General features: G+C 36.1%; 1 protein-coding gene across 1 annotated transcript in view; it reads right to left on the bottom strand.

The window, feature by feature from the left end:
• Positions 1-7705: 7705 nt before the first annotated feature.
• Positions 7706-18580, bottom strand: part of AFP (alpha fetoprotein) — a 28454-nt gene continuing 17579 nt past the window's right edge. Inside the window, exons 9-14 of the mRNA XM_049789863.1 lie at positions 17551-17683; positions 15821-15918; positions 15112-15250; positions 12885-13108; positions 10420-10552; positions 7706-7755 (exon numbers count right to left, since the gene is read on the bottom strand). Coding sequence (XP_049645820.1) covers positions 7711-7755; positions 10420-10552; positions 12885-13108; positions 15112-15250; positions 15821-15918; positions 17551-17683 — 772 coding nt within the window. The 3' untranslated portion in view covers positions 7706-7710. The remainder of the gene's footprint in view (positions 7756-10419; positions 10553-12884; positions 13109-15111; positions 15251-15820; positions 15919-17550; positions 17684-18580) is intronic.

Below are 18580 nucleotides of genomic sequence, written 5' to 3'. Positions count from 1 at the left end.
AGAGGGAGGTCCACTCACTTAGACACAGCCTTAGTGTTGCTGCCACATGATGATTGTTAAATGTCACCACAGCTTCAGTGGTCCCATCCTTTACTAGGAACCTGATACTACCCTTACTTACAGATGTCTGAGTAGGGCAAGTTGAGGTCTGACAAAAATACCTGAGGACAGAGGCTGATACAATGAGTGCTCACGCATAGGAGCTGAAGGCTGAAGATAGAAACAACATGGCAGGAGGTAGTGGCCTGGAGTGGGATCTGGTCACCCTGAAGTTCAGCCACGTAGATGTGGGTCAGAGAAGCCCTCTACAATGTCAAATCAGAATCCATAACAACTGGAAGAACAAAAGCAGCTTAACCTGCACAAGAGCAACAAGGCTTTAGGGGGCAGACCAGGAGGCTTATAGACCCGGAAATCACATCAGCAGTACCCAGGTTTTTCAAAGAATCCAAGTCAAGAAATTGGCCACACATCTATCACAAGCCAATAACAAATATTATTCTCAATGGAGATAAACTAAAAGCCTTTCCTCTAAAATCTGCTACAAGACAAGGGTGCCCTCTTTCACCACTCCTATTCAATATAGTGCTGGAAATTCTTGCCATAGCGATTAGGCAAGAAAAAGATGATATGGGCATCCAGATAGGAAAGGAAAAATTCAATCTCTCACTGTTTGAAGATGATATGATACTATATTTAGAAAACTCTAAATATTCTACCAAAAAGCTTCTAGAAACAATAGTTCATATAACTGTAAGGCTACAAAATTAATATGTAAAAATCAATGGTCTTCTTGTACACCAATAATGATAGGGAAGAAATGAACATTAAAAATACAATCCTGGGGCCCAAGTGGTGGTGCAAGCAATAATGCGCCTAGGCTTGCTCATGCTAGCCTAGGTCGGTCCGTGGTTCGATCCTCTGGCTTCCCATATGGTCCCCCAAGCCAGGAGTGATTTCTGAGAGTCAATGGGTAGTGGCCCAAAAAGAAAATCCTCTTTACATTAGTGTCACACAAACTCAAATATCTTGGAGTCAATTTAACTAAAGAGGTGAAGGACCTATATTAAGAAAACTACAAAATCCTGCTTCAAGAAATAAAAAAGGACACACAGAAATGAAGAAACATACCCTGCTCATGGATTAAGAGGATTAACATAATTAAAATGGCAATACTTTCCAAAACATTAGATTTAATGCAATCCCTCTAAAGTTACCCATGGCATTCTTCATTTGATATTCTTCAAATAAACCATTTAATTGTTCAATTATTTCCACCTAAGTGCTAATCTCTAGTTGTAGAGATAAAGATTCCATCTTCAACAGTAAACATGGAGACATCCTTCTAAAATACCATGTCCTAGGTCTGCTGATCATGTTACATTTCTTTTGGCAACAACCTTTTCTTTTTTGTTAAATATAATTTTTATTTTGATCATAGTGGCTTACATATTGTTGACAATAATATTTTAGGTACATATTTACATAAAAACAGGGGGGATTCCCATCACCAGTTTCTCCTCCCTACTCCTCAGTTTTTGTCCTACCTTCCATATTCTCTTCCTTCACCCCCAGGGCTGTCAGAATATGTGGTCCCCTCTGTATCTAGCCTATTACTTAGTAGTCTTGCACCTGTTTGGTCCTGATGCCTCCTTTTTTCCCCCCTCTAACTGGGAGGCAGGACTAGACAGTTTAAGTTATGTGGTTTTGTTTGAAGAAGAGAAAAGTAATAAACTGGGGTAAAAGTCTAATACGCCGAAAATAAGCGGAATTCTTCTAGAGGCTCTCATCATCGGTTTGAGAGACGAAGGAGAAAAAGAAGGTGAAACACTCCACCAGTACAAAAAGAAGTGTCAAATATCCAGTGAGGACTCCAACAATAACGATAAGCACCACAAAAAAAAAAAAACAAAACAAAACAAAAAAAAAAAAACGCCATGGTCTTGATATAAGAAACATGGCATAGCACATATAACTGGGGACAACAACTTCAATAATCACTATATATTTTTTGCTACATAGAAACTTTTTAAATTAATGTTTTTCCCTGTATTTATTCTTTTTATTTTTTTTATTTTGGGGGAGAAAGTGGAGGGACACACCCTGCTGTGCTCAAGGTTTATTCTGGCTCTGCACTCAGGAATCACTTTTTTTTTTGTCTTTGGGTCACACCCAGCAGTGCTCAGGGGTTTTTCCTGGCTCTACGCTCAGAAATAGCCCCTGGCAGGCTCCGGGGACCACATGGTTTGCCAGGATTTGAACCACCATCCCTCTGCATGCAAGGCAAACGCCCCACCTCTATGCTATCTTCCCGGCCCAGGGATCACCTTTGACAGTGATTCATTATATGTGAATTGTTGTATGTGATATTAAATAAAGATGCAGGTTATGTATTAATTCAATTTATAGTTGTGTGGTTGCCAGTTTTCCCCACTATCACCTTAGCTCTCTAATCCTTTCCATTGTTTTATGTGCCAACTGTTCTTATTCTCTACACTTATTTTTAAGTGAAGTTTTATTTAGAAATTTTGAGGAAGGGAAGACAGAGATAGTAAAATAGAATGATGTATTCAAGAGAGATTGCAGGCTTCTCCAAAGGCAGAGAGTTCCCCAGTACAGACCCCAGCATGGAAGTACGAAGTATGAAAAGTCCACTTCTCAAGAGGGGAAATGTGCTTTCATTTCATTTCATTTCATTTCATTTCATTTCATTTCATTTCATTATTTCATTTCATTTCATCAAAAGGGCTACATGTATTTTTAGGCACTTTCTGCATGAGATGGCAACACACCTGGGCCAAGGAGTACATGTGCCCTGACTCCATAAACTTTTATTAACTATTATTTAATAATACACTTTGAAGCATTGAATCTTCCTTATCTCTAGGTCTGACTTGTTTTTCAAAGTGGAAATATTCTGACATCTTCCATTTACCATTGTAGTTGTGTCAATTTGCCCTTATGTTTTCAATATTTTTTCTTTAAATTTTTCTATAATTGTGCCTTCATTGAACTTTTCTTTTAAAAATAAATGTTTTTTGAGTTACAGAAGTAGTTCATGGATTAAGTTGCTAGTCTTGTGCACAGTCCACTTCAGTTTGATTCCTATTACTGCATATAATCCCCTGAACATCACCACAAGTGAGCACAGAGATAGGACTAAATCTTGAGAACTTCCAGGGATGGCCCCACCCATTCATGTTTAAAAATATTTCTTTCTTTCTTTCTTTCTTTCTTTCTTTCTTTCTTTCTTTCTTTCTTTCTTTCTTTCTTTCTTTCTTTCTTTCTTTCTTTCTTTCTTTCTTTCTTTCTTTCTTTCTTTCTTTCTTTCTTTCTTTCTTTCCTTTCTTTCTTTCTTTCTTTCTTTCTTTCTTTCTTTCTTTCTTTCTTTCTTTCTTTTCTTTCTTTTTTTTTTTTTTTTTTTTTTTGGTTTTTGGGTCACACCAGCAGTGCTCAGGGTTACTCCTGGCTCTGCTCTCAGAAGTTGCTCTTGGCAGGCATGGAGGACCATATGGGATGCTGGGATTCAAACCACCATCCTTCTGCATGCAGTAAATGCCCTACCTCCATGCTATCTCTCCGGCCCAAAATATTTTTAAACATTAAAAAAATTCCTGTTTAATACATGGAATCTATTATGCTGAGTGAAATAAGTCAGAAGGAGAGAGAGAAAGATGCAGAATAGTCTCACTCATCTATGGGTTTTAAGAAAAATGAAAAAACACTCTTGCAATAATTTTCAGAGACAAAAGAGAGGGGGGCTGGAAGTTCCAGCTCACTTCCTGAGGTTCACCACAAAGAGTGATGAGTGTAGTTAGAGAAATAACTACATTGAGAACTATCCTAACAATGAGAATAAACGAGGGAGTAGAAAGCCTGTCTAGAATACGAGAGGGGTTGGGTGGGGAGGAGGGAGATTTGGGACATTGGTGATGGGAATGTTGCTCTGGTGAAGGAGGGTGTTCTTTACATGACTGAAACCCAACTATAATCATGTTTGTAATCAAGGTGTTTAAATAAAGATATTAAAAAATTCCTTTTTATGCTTTTATATTGAACTTTATTTAATTGTGATCTCCAATAACTTTAGAATTTTACCCAGATCAAAGTTAAAAGTGTTACAAAATAGCTAAAAGAAAACAAACAATTGGATTGGAATTGAAAACCCATGTTATTACTCGATGTTACTGCATGCCCCTTGGAAAAAGATAAAGCATAAGTTTTTTATTTCTAATCAAATCTAATTCATTATAAATCTTTATAAATATAAAATCTTCCTACTGATATTTTGTCATCACTTACTTGCTGACTTGTCTTTATTTACTTTTCCCTATACATCCTATACATCCTCCATATATCATGAATTTTTTTTCTAGAAGTTAATCACTGATTGCCATCCTCTGTTTATACATAACAAAGGTCCTCCATTACCCATAAGATACTGTCTAACCCCTTGGAATAAAACACTTGAGAACTGACTCAATCCCATCAAACTTGAATGACACATCTTCCATATCTGTGCCATTTCTTCCTAGTCTCTATCCATCTAAGACCATAACTTGTAATTTGTCATAGGCCGTTTCCTTTTTCAACTTTTATATTAATAGATAAATGACAATTCAGCTGCTTAAACCTCGTGTGTGTGTGTGTGTGTGTGTGTGTGTGTGTGTGTGTGTGTTTGGGTCACAACCAGTGAGGCTCAGGGGTTACTCCTGGCTCTGTGTTCAGAAATAGCTCCTGGATTGTCGAACCATATGGGACGCCAGGGATCAAACCCAGTCGGTCCTGGATCAGCTGCATACAAGGCAAATGCTCTACTACTTTCCTAATCACTCCAGCCCCTTAAACCTCTTTTGAACTATTTCCCCCCTCCAGTGGAAATTTCTTCAATCAAAATTCATCTCAACCACCCTTTAATTATCTCACCAATTTATTATCACCTATCTGATAGCTATAGTCTGTTGCATTACTATCAGTTGTTTCTTTCTCAACTAGAGCAACTGCTTGATTATCCACAGAATAATACACAGTGAGTGCTCAATAAATACATGGGAAATAAAATAACTTATTTATTAAAATATTAATTGCATCTGACCAAAACTATTATAACTTGACAAAAACCTGTAATACACAACCTTTTATGTAATTTTTTTGTTTTTGTTTTTGTGCCACACCCATTGACGCTCAGGGGTTACTCCTGGCTATGAGCTCAGAAATCACTCCTGGCTTTTGGGGCGGGGACCATATGAGATGTCAGAGGATGAAACCACAGTCAGTCCTAGGCTAGCCCTTGCAAGGCAGATGCCTTACCTCTAGCACCACTATTCCGGCCCCAATACACAACTTCTTAAATGTCTGTGGGGCCAAAGACTTAGTACAACAGGTAGGGCACTTCACTTCCATATGGCCAATTCATATGAGCTTATCCCTAGCATCGCATGAGATTCCCCCAAGCCCAATAAAGCCAGAAGTGACTCCTGAGCACTGTCAGGTGTAACAAAAAAAAAAAAATAAAATATTTTTAAGTGGCTGGAACCTCCAGATGCATTCATAATTTATCTTTTCAATTTCAGTTTATCTGTTAGAATACTTAAGTGATTAACATAAAGGTAAGCTAACATAACATAATATAGTGACATAACTTAGCATATAGTATAATTGATATAATAATAATACATGTAAGTCAAAGAAAGTTTCTGATTAAAAACACAATTTTTTTCCATAATGGCTTACATATCTTTCACAGTAGTATTTTAGGTACATATTAACATTGAATCAGGGGAATACCCATCACCAACTATGTCCTCCCCCCATTCCAGTTCCCTTTCTACAACCCAAATACCCCACCATCACCCCCCGGGCTCCTAGAGTAGGTGGACCCCTCTTTGTCTGGCTTACTATTAGTGATCACATATCTGTTTGGTCCTGGAACCCTCCCTTGTTTCCCCCTCTATTTAAGAGGCAGAGCTAGAAAAATCAAGGTATGTGGTTTTGTTTGAAGGAAAGAAAAGCAATAGATTGGGGTACAACATAAGAGGAAGAGAAAAAAAAGAAGTCAAAAGTCAAATACGCTGAAAATGGGCTGAGTCTCTCTAGAGGCTTCCAACCTCAGTTTGAGAGAGGACGTGAAAAAGGTAATTGAGATACCACAACAATACAGAAAAAAATATCGAATTAAATAACCGGTGAGCACTACAGCAATAAAGACAGAAACCACACAATAGTCTCAGTTCTGAAATCAAATCATGGTGATGGGTATTCCCCTGATTCAATGTTAATATGTACCCTGTGAAAGCTATGTAAGCCATTATGGAAAAAAATTGTGTTTTTAATCAGAAACTTTCTTTGACTTACATGTATTATTATTATATGATTTATATTATATGTTATGTTAGGTCATTATATTATGTTATGTTAGTTTACCTCATTATGTTAATCAATTTTGTCTCTTGAATAAATTCTTACAATTAAAAAAAAAGAAAAGAAAGGGAAAAAGAAAGCAACACATAATGCATGCTGGAAACAGGGGTAGAAGGAGGACAACATTGGTGGGAGTGTCCCTAATTCAGTGTCACTATGTACCTAAAAATTACTGTGAAAGACTTGTAATCCACTTTGGTCAAAATAAAATTTAAAAAAAAAGAATACTTAAATGATTATATTATGAACAAGGTACCCTTAAATTATCAAACTGCTTAAATTTGGACCATTCTAATTAGTTTACTAATTGATGTAGTCTTTAGTGTGGTAAATCGACCCTGAATGACTTTAATTTTTTCTGATAGCTAATAATTGATGCCTGCAAAGACAATGGTATATATTATAATTTAAAAATTACATTTTCATAAATAAACATGCCAGAAAAATAATTGGAGATATTTTATTTTCATTATAGGTACATCTTAAAAGTCTTCATCATTTTATTGATGTATAAATCATTTAGAAATTTTTTAAAAAGTTAACAGCAACTCATAAAAATTGTATTTATTTCTTTTATCCCTGTAATACAAACAAAAATATACTGTTAATTAAGAAAATGATAATTAAGATAGTAACTTATAATTAAAAACTAATAATAACTTAATATCAGCAAAGTATTAATAAGAATGCTATGACATATTTCTTTGAGACCTTTGAAATAAGACAAATTATGAGTTCAATCAATGTTATAATGGTGTAAGCATAATTTTGTGCAAGTGATTTTTAAATAAACTTTTTTATTGAATTGCATTCATTTTTAAGAAAATCATTTGTAGGGGCCGGGCGGTGGCGCAAGAGGTAAGGTGCCTGCCTTGCCTGCGCTAGCCTTGGACGGACCACAGTTCGATCCCCCGGCTTCCCATTTGGTCCCCCAAGCCAGGAGCAACTTCTGAGCTCATAGCCAGGAGTAACCCCTGAGCGTTACCGGGTGTGGCCCAAAAACCAAAAAAAAAAAAAAAAATAGAAAAAAAAGAAAATCATTTGTAGAGACCAATGCAATAGCACAGCAAGTAGGGTGTTTGCCTGGCATCTGGCTGACCCAGAGTGAAGATGACCCACATATGGTCATCACATATGGTCCCCTGAGTCTGCCAGGAGTGATTCCTGAGTGCAGAGCCAGAAATAAACTGAACACTGCTGGGTGTGTCTCTCCAAAAAAAAGAAAATAATTTGATAATAGCTCTTACATTTTATTTAGCCTTGTTTGAATTTTTTCTTACCTGAAGTTATTTAAGCCCCCAATGCTGCACGAGCTTTTGAAATAAGTTTTTGGCCCTGAAAATTAAAAAACAAGTAAGAATAATCAGTAAAGTAATAATTGATCGCTTTGTAACAATAGAGGTGACACTATACTATTCAGTGTTGGATTTATAGATTTATAAACTAAAATGACAGTAAAGATAAATAATTTTGGAGCCAAAAAACAGTAATGATATAATCTCTTGAGAGAGAGATAAATCTACTCATAGTAACAGTATATTTTATATTTTACAAGTGTGTTAGAGGTCTCAGGAGGCACTGGGAATGTGGGGTGGTGCTGAGGAGAAAACTTGTGGCCTCGAATCTGCAAAGCAAGTACTCTACCATTGTACAATGCTCAAATCCCAGCAATTATTGTTTCTTTTTTTAATTATACTAGTCTCCAAACCCTTATTATTTCTCACCTCACATTTACCCTTCTAAAATCAGACATAAATAAAACAGTTTTTAGTGATCACTATTGATTTGTTAATGATTCACATCTAGATGAAAATGTTTTTAAGTCAAATAATATTTATCTTTTATATTTTTAAATCAAAGCTGTTTTACATAAAATCACTAGTTTTGTTTAGTCTGATTTGATTACTTGTGTCCACCCATCCTAGTAAAGACAGAGACACAAGCATACTGATAACTCCACACACTCAAACAGACTAAATTATATTATTAATTAGAAATCTTGGTATTTGTAAATATCTTCTTTTTTGGAAGTTCACATAACAAAATATTCAAACCTTTATTGTATGAGTCTGATAAACTTGGTAAAAATGATGAATCATAGACTCTCTTGTATTTCAAATATAGTTATCATCCAAATGTAGTTAGTAATAAAAACTAAAGTGTTATCAAATGTAGATAATTATATATATAGCTTAGTAATAGTGCTAAAAATAAAATTAATAGAATTCCTAATAACTATTCTAATATACAAAATTATACTCTTTAATGAGTTAAAATAATTTTTGCATAAGTCTAGGAGGTAGTTCAAAAACTATCTTAGTAATTTTTTCATATAGCTCATGACTGACATGAGGGAGCACCAGATCTCTTTCATGGCATCACATGGTCCCTCTCAGTCCCCAAGCACCATTGATATGGCCTCAGAGGACAAAATAAATGGTGTTTGGGAGAGTGTTCAAAGTATTAGAATGCCCATTTGGCATACCTGAGGAGCACTGCAAGATCAAAAAAAAGCACATTGCCCACTGCACTGCACTCCCTTTGTTGGACCTCATCTTCCCCACAGTCCTGGCAAATATAGCCCAGAGAAACACCAACCCACTGTCATCATTGGCAGCCTCTGAGTTAAAAACCAAATTCAGAAAGAATCACCAAATAATATGGTGCATAATTAAAGTATTATTAATTATCATAATATAATTACCTTAAATGATGAATTTTAGGCCATAATGTATCTAAGTTATTGTTAATTAATTATAGATTCACCCCCCCACAGTCTTCTATACTAAAAATAAGTCCAAATTATTTATTTTCCATCATATTTTAAAGGTTTTTTGTTATTGTTGATTCATTTTATTTTGTTCAAAGGCCACACCAAGTGGTGCTGAAGGGTTATGCCTGGTTCTGTATTTAGAAATTACTCCTGGGGGAGCATTTGGAAAGCAAGGGATTGAATCCAAGTTGGCCACATGCGGAGCAAATAAATGCTCTATCCACTGTGCTATCACTTTGGCTCCAATATTTTAAAGTTTAAATGTTAATATGTAATGAAAGCATTGTACTTATTTAATCATAAATACTTCAATTCATTTCTAAATTTAAATCTCTGTGGAATTATTTTAAAGTCATACATTTGTGGAGCAGTCTGTATGCTATTCTTTACAGAAAAAATTTTAATATAATTTTTATTTTAATTATAGTGGCTTACATATCGTTCACGGTAATATTCCAGGTACATATTAACATTGAATCAGGGGAATTCCCATCACCGAATTGTCCTCCCTCCACCTCTGTTCCATTCCTGCCTCCCATATCCTCTACCCTCACCCCAGGGGCTGCTAGAATGAGTGGTCCTCTCTGTGTCTAGTTTATTACTTAGTGATCTTATTACTGTTTGGTCTTGGTACCTCCATTACTTGCCCCTCTAATTGGGAGGCGGGACTAGATAGTTCAAGTTATGTGGTTTTGTTTGAGGAAGAGAAAAGTAATAAAATGGGGTAAAAATCAACTACCCCGACAATGGGCGGAGTCCTTCTAGAGGTTCTCATCCTCGGTTTGAGAGATGAGGGGGGGAAAAGAAGGTGAAACACAACAGAAATATCAAATAAGATATCCAGTGAGCACTGCAGCAATAAAGATGTGCACCACATAATTGCCATGGTCTTGAGATAAAAAACATGACAGAGCACAAAAAAGAAGAGAAAAGAAAGAAAAAGTAAATATATAAAAAAAAGTGGACAACTTCTTCAATATCCACCTTAAAACAGTGAAATTGACAAGCTAGATAAAAGAAAAAAAAAGATTATTTTTTGCTTTTTGTCTCTTTTTTTTTTCGCTCCTGCATAAGCAAAGTAAATATTGGGGTCATTCAAAAAGGGAATTCCCTTGGCCTAAGATATACAGGGTTTCTCCACCATTGGAATATATTGTCATGGGATTATCTCATTACAGAAAATTTTATACCAGTTATTCTGAGTGAAAAGATGAGTTGCTACTTACTTCTTCGGCCAAGCAAATTTCTTTCCCTTCACTTTGGCAGCATTTTTCCATTAAGGCTGAAAAATCTGTAGTCATAGTCTCAAGTTGTTCTTCTGTTATTTGTGGCGTTTGTTTCACAAGGTTAATGAGAAATCTAGAATTTAAAACAAAGCAATATAACATGCAATAATATACAATTGCCCTACAGCCTGAATAGAGAATTTCCTAAATCCTAGCAATCATCACCCTCGCAGGGGTCCTCGGACTTTGTAAAGAGAAGGCCAGTTCATTATTCCTCAGATCATTGGAGAGCTGCACTATAATTTAAAAGAATCTGTGAACGAATTCCTACCCACACTGCACATATCTTGTTTTGAAGTTAAAAAAGTACAGGAACAAATACAGTATTTAAAATAAAGAACAAGGGGCCGGTGAGGTGGCACTAGAGGTAAGGTGTCTGTCTTGCAAGCGCTAGCCAAGGAAGGACCACGGTTCGTTCCCCAGCGTCCCATATGGTCCCCCCAAGCCAGGGGCAATTTCTGAGCCCTTAGCCAGGAGTAACTTCTGAGCATCAAACAGGTGTGGTCAAAAAAAAAAACAAAAAATAAAAAAATAAAAATAAAATAAAGAACAAAAATTATATTAACCAGGGCCAGAACGATAGTGCGGCTGTAGAGTGTTTGCCTTGCACACTGCTGACCAGGACGGACTTGGATTCTATCCCCAGCATCTCACATGGTCCCCCAAGCCAGGAGCAATTTATGAGTGAATAGCCAAGAGTAACCCCTGAACTTCACAGGGTATGACCAAAAAAACAAAAACAAAAAGAAATTATATTAACAAACTTATCAGTATTTGTTTTGGTTTTGGTTTTGGTTTTGGTTTTTAACTTTTGGGTTACACCAGGCGCGGCTCAGGGTTTACTCCTGGCTCTGCGTTCAGAAATCACTCCTGGCAGGCTCGGGGGACCGTATGGGATGCCGGAAATCAAACCAGAGTCCCTCCTGTGTTGACCATATGCAAGGCAAGCGCCCTACTGCTGTGTTATCTCTCCAGCCCCCTTTACCAGTAGTATTTCAATGGTAACTATGGGGCTGCTTTTGACTGTTTGTAATTTGAGGACCCCTACCCGAAACTGAGAAGGATTCCAGAGACAGAGAGGAGCACACAGAGAGTGCTGCATACATCCCACAATTACACACTGTGGCTTGGAACAAACAGGCTGCTAAGCATGACAGGCAGCTGTGGCCAAAACACCCAGCAGGCTGGATAAATGTTCTTGGTGAGCCGCATGAGGCCCACAGGTCATAATTTGGGGACTCCTGCACCTATGCCTTCACTTCAGCAACTGATAACTTACATATTAACCGTGTCTAATACTTGTATCATAAAGACTGACTGGAAACATGCTTATTCTCCACTAGTCTGGACTGTGCAGATTATAAATGAAACATTATTTTATATACTTATGTATGAAATTCAGTCTTTTTCTTACTTGCTTAATTTTTAGAATTTATTTTCCAATGATTTCTTTTTAAAAGCAGTCTTAGCTTATCTCTTATTTAAAAAGCTTTTCAAAAGCTCTATTGCTGTTGTTTGTTTGGTGCCATCCAGGTAGTGCTCAAGGCTTACTCCTGATTCTGGTAGATTTAACTCTTGACAAGCTCTGGTGACCATTCATGCTGCTGGGGATGACTTGGGGTGGCCTTGTAGATGCCCTACATACCTATTGCTCTAGGTATCCTTTTCCTGGCTTTCATACTCATAAAGCCAGATTTAAAGTCTTGCCATCACTATATTTTTACCTGAGCACTGAAACATATTAATGTCTAAACTCTTATATTGCAATTACTATTGCAACTTTCTCTAAGAAAGTTGTCATTTTTTTACTCTATCTTAAAATACGCCTTATATTTTGACTGAGAATAATGTTTTTTCTAAAATGAAGATCATCACAAATCAAGTGTTAAAATTTATAAGAATTGAAGCATATGAGTTTACTGACTTGCATTGCCACCAATACTGCAGAATAGCATCCACAAGAACTGAAATATGATTTCACTTTTAACAACCATATTGTAGTTCAATCAAATATTACAGTTATATTATCCAAAGAATAAATAATATAATAAAATATCCTATGGCATTTTTCTAGTACTTTGAAATGGAATTACTCAGACTCATTGCAAAGACATACTAATTCAGCAAAGGAAAGTACACGTTTTCTCTCACGCTCAAAATGTGTTGCAATGATATTTTGCAATGAAAACTATTTTTATAAACCTAAAATTATCTACTCTCATAGATTTTTACATCCCAATGACATTGCAAATACACCAAGACAAAACTATTTTGGAAGTCACTTTAAGAGCCTTGAGATCATTATTTTCTTCAATTAGCCCAAGAGTATTGGATGTGTAGAATATAAATCTCAACTGCTTTTTTGCTATTGTTTGTCTTTTCACTGGTCACAAAGAATCTCTTACTCTTGTTTCATTGTTTGTAGCGCTACACCCTGAGCTTGGCACAGATCCTTATGGAAGATGAACTTGTCGGCAGAGAAGGGTGGAGGGATATATGCTTCATCCATCACCAAGCTGCTAAAGCATGGCCTCCTGTTGGGATATGAAGAAGAGCAACACTGGCCAATACGAGCATTCACTGGATTCTCTTCATGCCTGACACATAATTGTCCAATAATAAGATCAGCCTAGTTAGTAGAACAAGAAAGAAGAAAGTAAGGATATTGATTATAAGCCATAAAATTTTACAGTTTTCAAAACATTGATCCAATATTTAATTTATAGGACAAAAACTTAGCATGTTAGAAACTTTACAATGTCTTAAGTGATGGCACCTTTAATTTCAAATCCCAAACCTTAAGAGAGGGGAGTGGTTAAACAAATAAATAAATAAATTGCCAATGGTTTGTCGTTTAATCATTCAATTTGATGTAAAAAAAATCTCAAAATAACTAGATCTAGGGAGCCTCTGGATTGGAATCATGGGAAAAGCGTCACACTTAAGAAAAAATATGAATGCTCCCTCACACTTTACTATATGAATCTTTTCCATTTTGTTGTTCCTAAATTATAATCTTTTATAATAAATTGATAACTTAATAAGTAACATGTTTTTCTAAGTTCTACAGAAAATTATTCATAGGTAAGGGAGAGTCATAGGAGCCTCTGGTCTATAGCTAATGTCAAAAACAGGTGACAATCTAGACTTAAAATTGATGTCTATAGTACTGAGTTCTGGGGCAGTCTTTAGGATTGAGTTTTTGTTTTGGGGGTTATACCTGGTGATGCTCAAGTGTTACCTTTGGTTCTGAAAGGGATTATTTCTAGAGCTGCTTGAGGAACTATATAGGATACTCGAGATTGAACATGGGTCAGACACATGTAAGGCATATGCCCTACCCATTGTACTATCTTTCTAGCCCCAGAACTGTATTTTGACCTTGTGACTGATGATAGTTCCATATAGACAAAATGGGATTGAATTGAATTGCAGAATACCCAGGTAGTATCTGATAATCTCTTGGTGGAGTGAAACACCTACCACCATCCCACTGATAAAATTGGGTAAATAGTTTTAATTGATAGCCAGAGTCAAACCCTTCTATTACCATCCAATCAGAGAGCACATTGTATTTTTAAATGTCAGATGAAAAATCAGAAGCTTGGGATCGAGACAGTGGCTCAAGCAATATGGCATTTGCCTTACACACTATGACCTAGGACAGACCGCATTTCAATCCCCAGGCATTCCATTTAGTCCCCCAGCCAGGAGCAATTTCTGAGTGCATAGCCAGGAGTAACCCCTGAGCATCACCGGGTGTGACCCCCCCCAAAAAAAGAACAGAATAAAAATCATAAGCTTAGTTAACTAATTAATTTTCTCAGTGTATTAGGACCAGAGGGTGGTAAAGAGATAGTCTTCTCAAGACTCTGGGCATGGAGGCTTCCAGAATCTTCTCAACTACACTGTCCTGTATCCTGACCTATTTCTAATATATGGGAATCATAAACATGGTACTTATTTACAATAACTCCTCCTTAGATATGCAAACTTTGGTTAAAAAGGTAAAAACAAATAATAATGAAGCTAACAAACAACTATCAGCAAAAGAAATTAATAGAAAAACAAAATTTTGTTCATGAGTATAATTTTAAGGGAAAAAAACTAATGAAAAATAGTAAACTTATAATAATATTCATGATACTTGGGACATTAGCCATTTAAAATGGCTAATTTAAAAATGGGACTTACCCTATTTTATATTCCATTAAGGGAAACAAATTATATCCAATATCATAATAAAAGTGTGCTACAAAAAAGCAAAATAGAAAATATAACTAAAAACAAAGTGACTTCTATCTGCAAAGGTAAAGTTTTTTCTTTTTTCTAACACTGAAGTATTTAGTAAACACACACAAAGAAACATGAAACCATTTGCTCAGACATTGTTGAATAAATTGTCTGCACCAGCAATTCTAGAAAGACAGTAAACCTAGCCATAGGCCAACTATTCAGAAATGAGGTCCAAACCCCACCTACTACTCCACCCCCACACCTCTAACTATGGGTTCACTATTGGAACAAGGCCATGTATTCATTGGACTTTTACCATTTCTCCTAACTGAGAATTATGAAGCTATTTTCAGTCTAAGAAGGCAGAAGCAAAATTTTACTAAACTGATCACCTACCGCTCCCTCACCACAGGTCAACTGTTTGTCCTCACTGAGTTGGCAACAAGAAGCTGCTGCCCTCGCCATTTCCTTTGTGAGCGCTATCAACTCGGATGCAGTCATCTGTGGGGCTTTCTTTGTGTAAGCAACAAGAAATCTGGAAGGAAAAAAAGAGCATTTCACATCAGATCCTGATGAGTTATCAATGAACTTTGCACAGTCTTTTTTCTATCAGAAAATAAAATCAATGTATTTGGTTGTTTCATCCACATAGTATCTGGCCAACTTTTGAGATGCGTTTTTTATAACAAATATTCCCTCTATTTCTTTTGCCCTATCATAATGGGAAAACAAGCTCTGGAAAGAAGATTGACTCCTGATCCTAACCTCAGATGCTTCATTAGCTTTAACTTTGATCACTGGGCATTCAGCTATGATAAGGCTACCCAGAATAGTTATCTTTACAAGAAAAAATAAGCAATGCATATCTTAGAGAAACTAAAGTCAGCATCATAGACCAAACTTCACAGGCCCTTCTTGCAGGCTATGATAGGGGAATGGGAAAAACTACCTTCTCCTGGAGGAAATTGGCTGATTCGATCATAGTGACTTACAATTTTAAAAGGAGAGAGAAATTATGGTAGTCATAGATGACTACTTTAGATTTATTTTCCCTAATTAGTTAATAATTTTAAATTGCTAAAAATACAGTTTTAAAAAAACATACAGATTATGTAAGTAATGGTCTCCTAGTTTCTGGAAGACTACACAGCTTTTCTTTGCCAGTGCTTCGCTCTCCTGAGTCTGTTTCTCCAGGTCTTTTTCCTGAAAATACAACCATTACACACATTTTATTCTTCTTAAAGGTATAACTTTGTATGTGAAAGTTGAAATATAATATTTTATTCTATTTTAATACTATTTTAGAGGAAAAATAAACCTTAAGTTCTTCTTAAAAAATACTAAATACTAAAGATATGGGACTGGAGGAATAGCACAGCAGTAGGGCGTTTGCCTTGCATGCAGCAGATCCAGAACTGATCTTGGTTCTATCCCCCAGGTGTCCTATATAATCTAAGCCAGGAGCAATTTCTGAGTGCATAGCCAGGAGTAACCCCTGAGCATCACTGGGTGTGGCCCCAAAACAAAACAAAACAAAACCTAAAGACAGTAAAGTAGCAATTGTTAAATAAAACCCAATGGACTTTAGGTAGATAAGCGTAAACTTTTATGAATTATAAAATTATGTGATGACAGAACTCCATTTTTAGAAAAAGAATAAATCTCTCTCTCTCAAAAAAAAAAAAACACTGCCTTTCTAGAATTTCTTTTCTTTTTTTTTCTCTCTTATTTTTTTTTTTTTGGCTTTTGGGCCACACCCAGTGATGCTCAGGGGTTACACCTGGCTATAACCTCAAAAATCGCTCCTGTCTTGGAGGACCATATGGGACTTCAGGGGATCTAACCATGATCTATCTTAGGTCAGCTGCATGCAAGACAAATGTTCTACCGCTGTGCCACAGCTCCAGCCCCTAGAAATGTTTTTTAAAATGTGTATTGGCAGGGGAGGGGAGGGGCAGTAGGGAGATAATACAAGGGTTATGGCTTATGAAGGGGCAGATTCCATTTTTAGCAGCATATGACCAATGAAACATAGCTGGATGTAGCACTGAAGGCCCAGAGCATGAGGGTGTATGGACCCAAAGGCTTCTAATGGTCCTAATCACTAACCACCAGACTTTGCAGGATGAAATTACTTACCATTCTTGGGCCACAAAGGAATCTGTGAACCTTAGCATTGAATCACAGTTTAGTTATCTAAGTATCACCTGGATTGGCCCTGGAATCTGCCCCCAACACCACTTGACAGTGCCCTGCCCTAAAATGATGCTTGTATTTTGTACATTAAAGAATTTTGGATTAATATTAAAAATTTTTATTAATTTAAAGTGTTTTTACTTTAAAATATTTTAATATTAAGGCAATGTGATTTTCAATGTTATTCATAGTTAAATTTCAGGTTTCAGATATGCTATGTTCCAACACTATTTTAATTCTAAGTAAAGTACTCAATTGCCAGCTAACTAGATAAATATATATATTTATTACTACTTATTAACAGTTGTTTGAGTGAAAACATGAAGCTGGTATTAGTTGATAATAGCTGCATGCCATTATTAAAATTTAAACAATATTTTAAACAACAATATGTATTTTGATTTTGATTTTTGAAAGGAGAGAAGCCACACATGGGAGTAGTTAGGGCTTATTTCTGACTCTGCTCAGAGATCACTCCCCATGGAACTTAGAAGGCCAAAGGTGACCATGATCTAACCCAAGTTTCTCCGAGCATGATAAGTCACTACCTGCTGAACTATCTCTCTAGTCTACAAGTAACACTTTTTAATGGGCATTAATGGAGGTTTTCAGATTGTATCTTAAAAAGTTGTAATATACCTCTTTATCCTGGCATTCAAGAGGCTTTTCAGACTGAGAACAGTTTTCCAATAACTCCTGGAATTTTTCAGCATATCTTAGAATTGCCATGGTACTAAGATCAGTATGTCTTCTTGAATATTCATAAATATATCTGAAATATATTGAGAAAATATAATTTTATTATCGTTAATAGAGTATTCATATATAAAAAGAAATACTGTAGTTAAAAATTTAAGTAGGGGCCAGAGAGGTGGTGCAAGCGGTAGGGCATTTATTTGCCTTGCACGCGCTGACCTAGGACAAACCACGGTTCGAACCCACGGCTTCTCATATGGTCCCCCAAGCCAGGAGCGATTTCTGAGAGCATAACCAGGAGTAACCCCTGAGAGTCACCAGGTGTGCCCCCCAAAAAGCAAACAAACAAAAAAATATTCAAGTAAATAAACTTAAAAGTAAAATATACTTAAAATCTGAATGGTAAAACTGCTAATAAAAATTACACTCAATTTTTTTAAAGTAGTGGGTGTATTTTTTGCACCCTTTACTTTGGTTTTAAAATTAAGAACTTTACAATAGTTTAGCCAAAATATAATTGCCAGTGCCTATTTTATGCAAATATTTATTTAAGCACTAAGAATTTATAATATTTATACTATAATAATAGTAATAATAATAAAATATGTAAAATAAGAATGTATGACCTCTCAAAAGCACACATCCTGGCAGAACAGAAGTAAATAAGAAAAAGGTGATCAAATCTCAGGTGGTGGTAAATAAAGAAAAAGAAATATGTAAATATTGATGACACTGAATGAGTAATACCAACTTTGAGCAGGTTGTCATGAAAAGTTTCTTTGGCAGTTCTTTTAGAACAGAAATCTGAGTAAAAGACTTGTTGTTGTTGTTGTTGTTGTTGTTGTTTTTGGGCCACACCCGGTGACACTCACGGGTTACTCCTGACTATGCACTCAGAAATTGCTCCTGGCTTGGGGGACCATATGGGACACTGCAGGGGACTGAACCACAGTTCATCCTAGGCTAGAGAGTG

Source organism: Suncus etruscus, chromosome 16, assembly GCF_024139225.1.
Source record: "Suncus etruscus isolate mSunEtr1 chromosome 16, mSunEtr1.pri.cur, whole genome shotgun sequence".
NCBI lineage: Eukaryota > Metazoa > Chordata > Mammalia > Eulipotyphla > Soricidae > Suncus > Suncus etruscus.
Note: the sequence above shows the minus strand (reverse complement) of the source record. Positions and strands in the feature narration are given on the sequence as shown.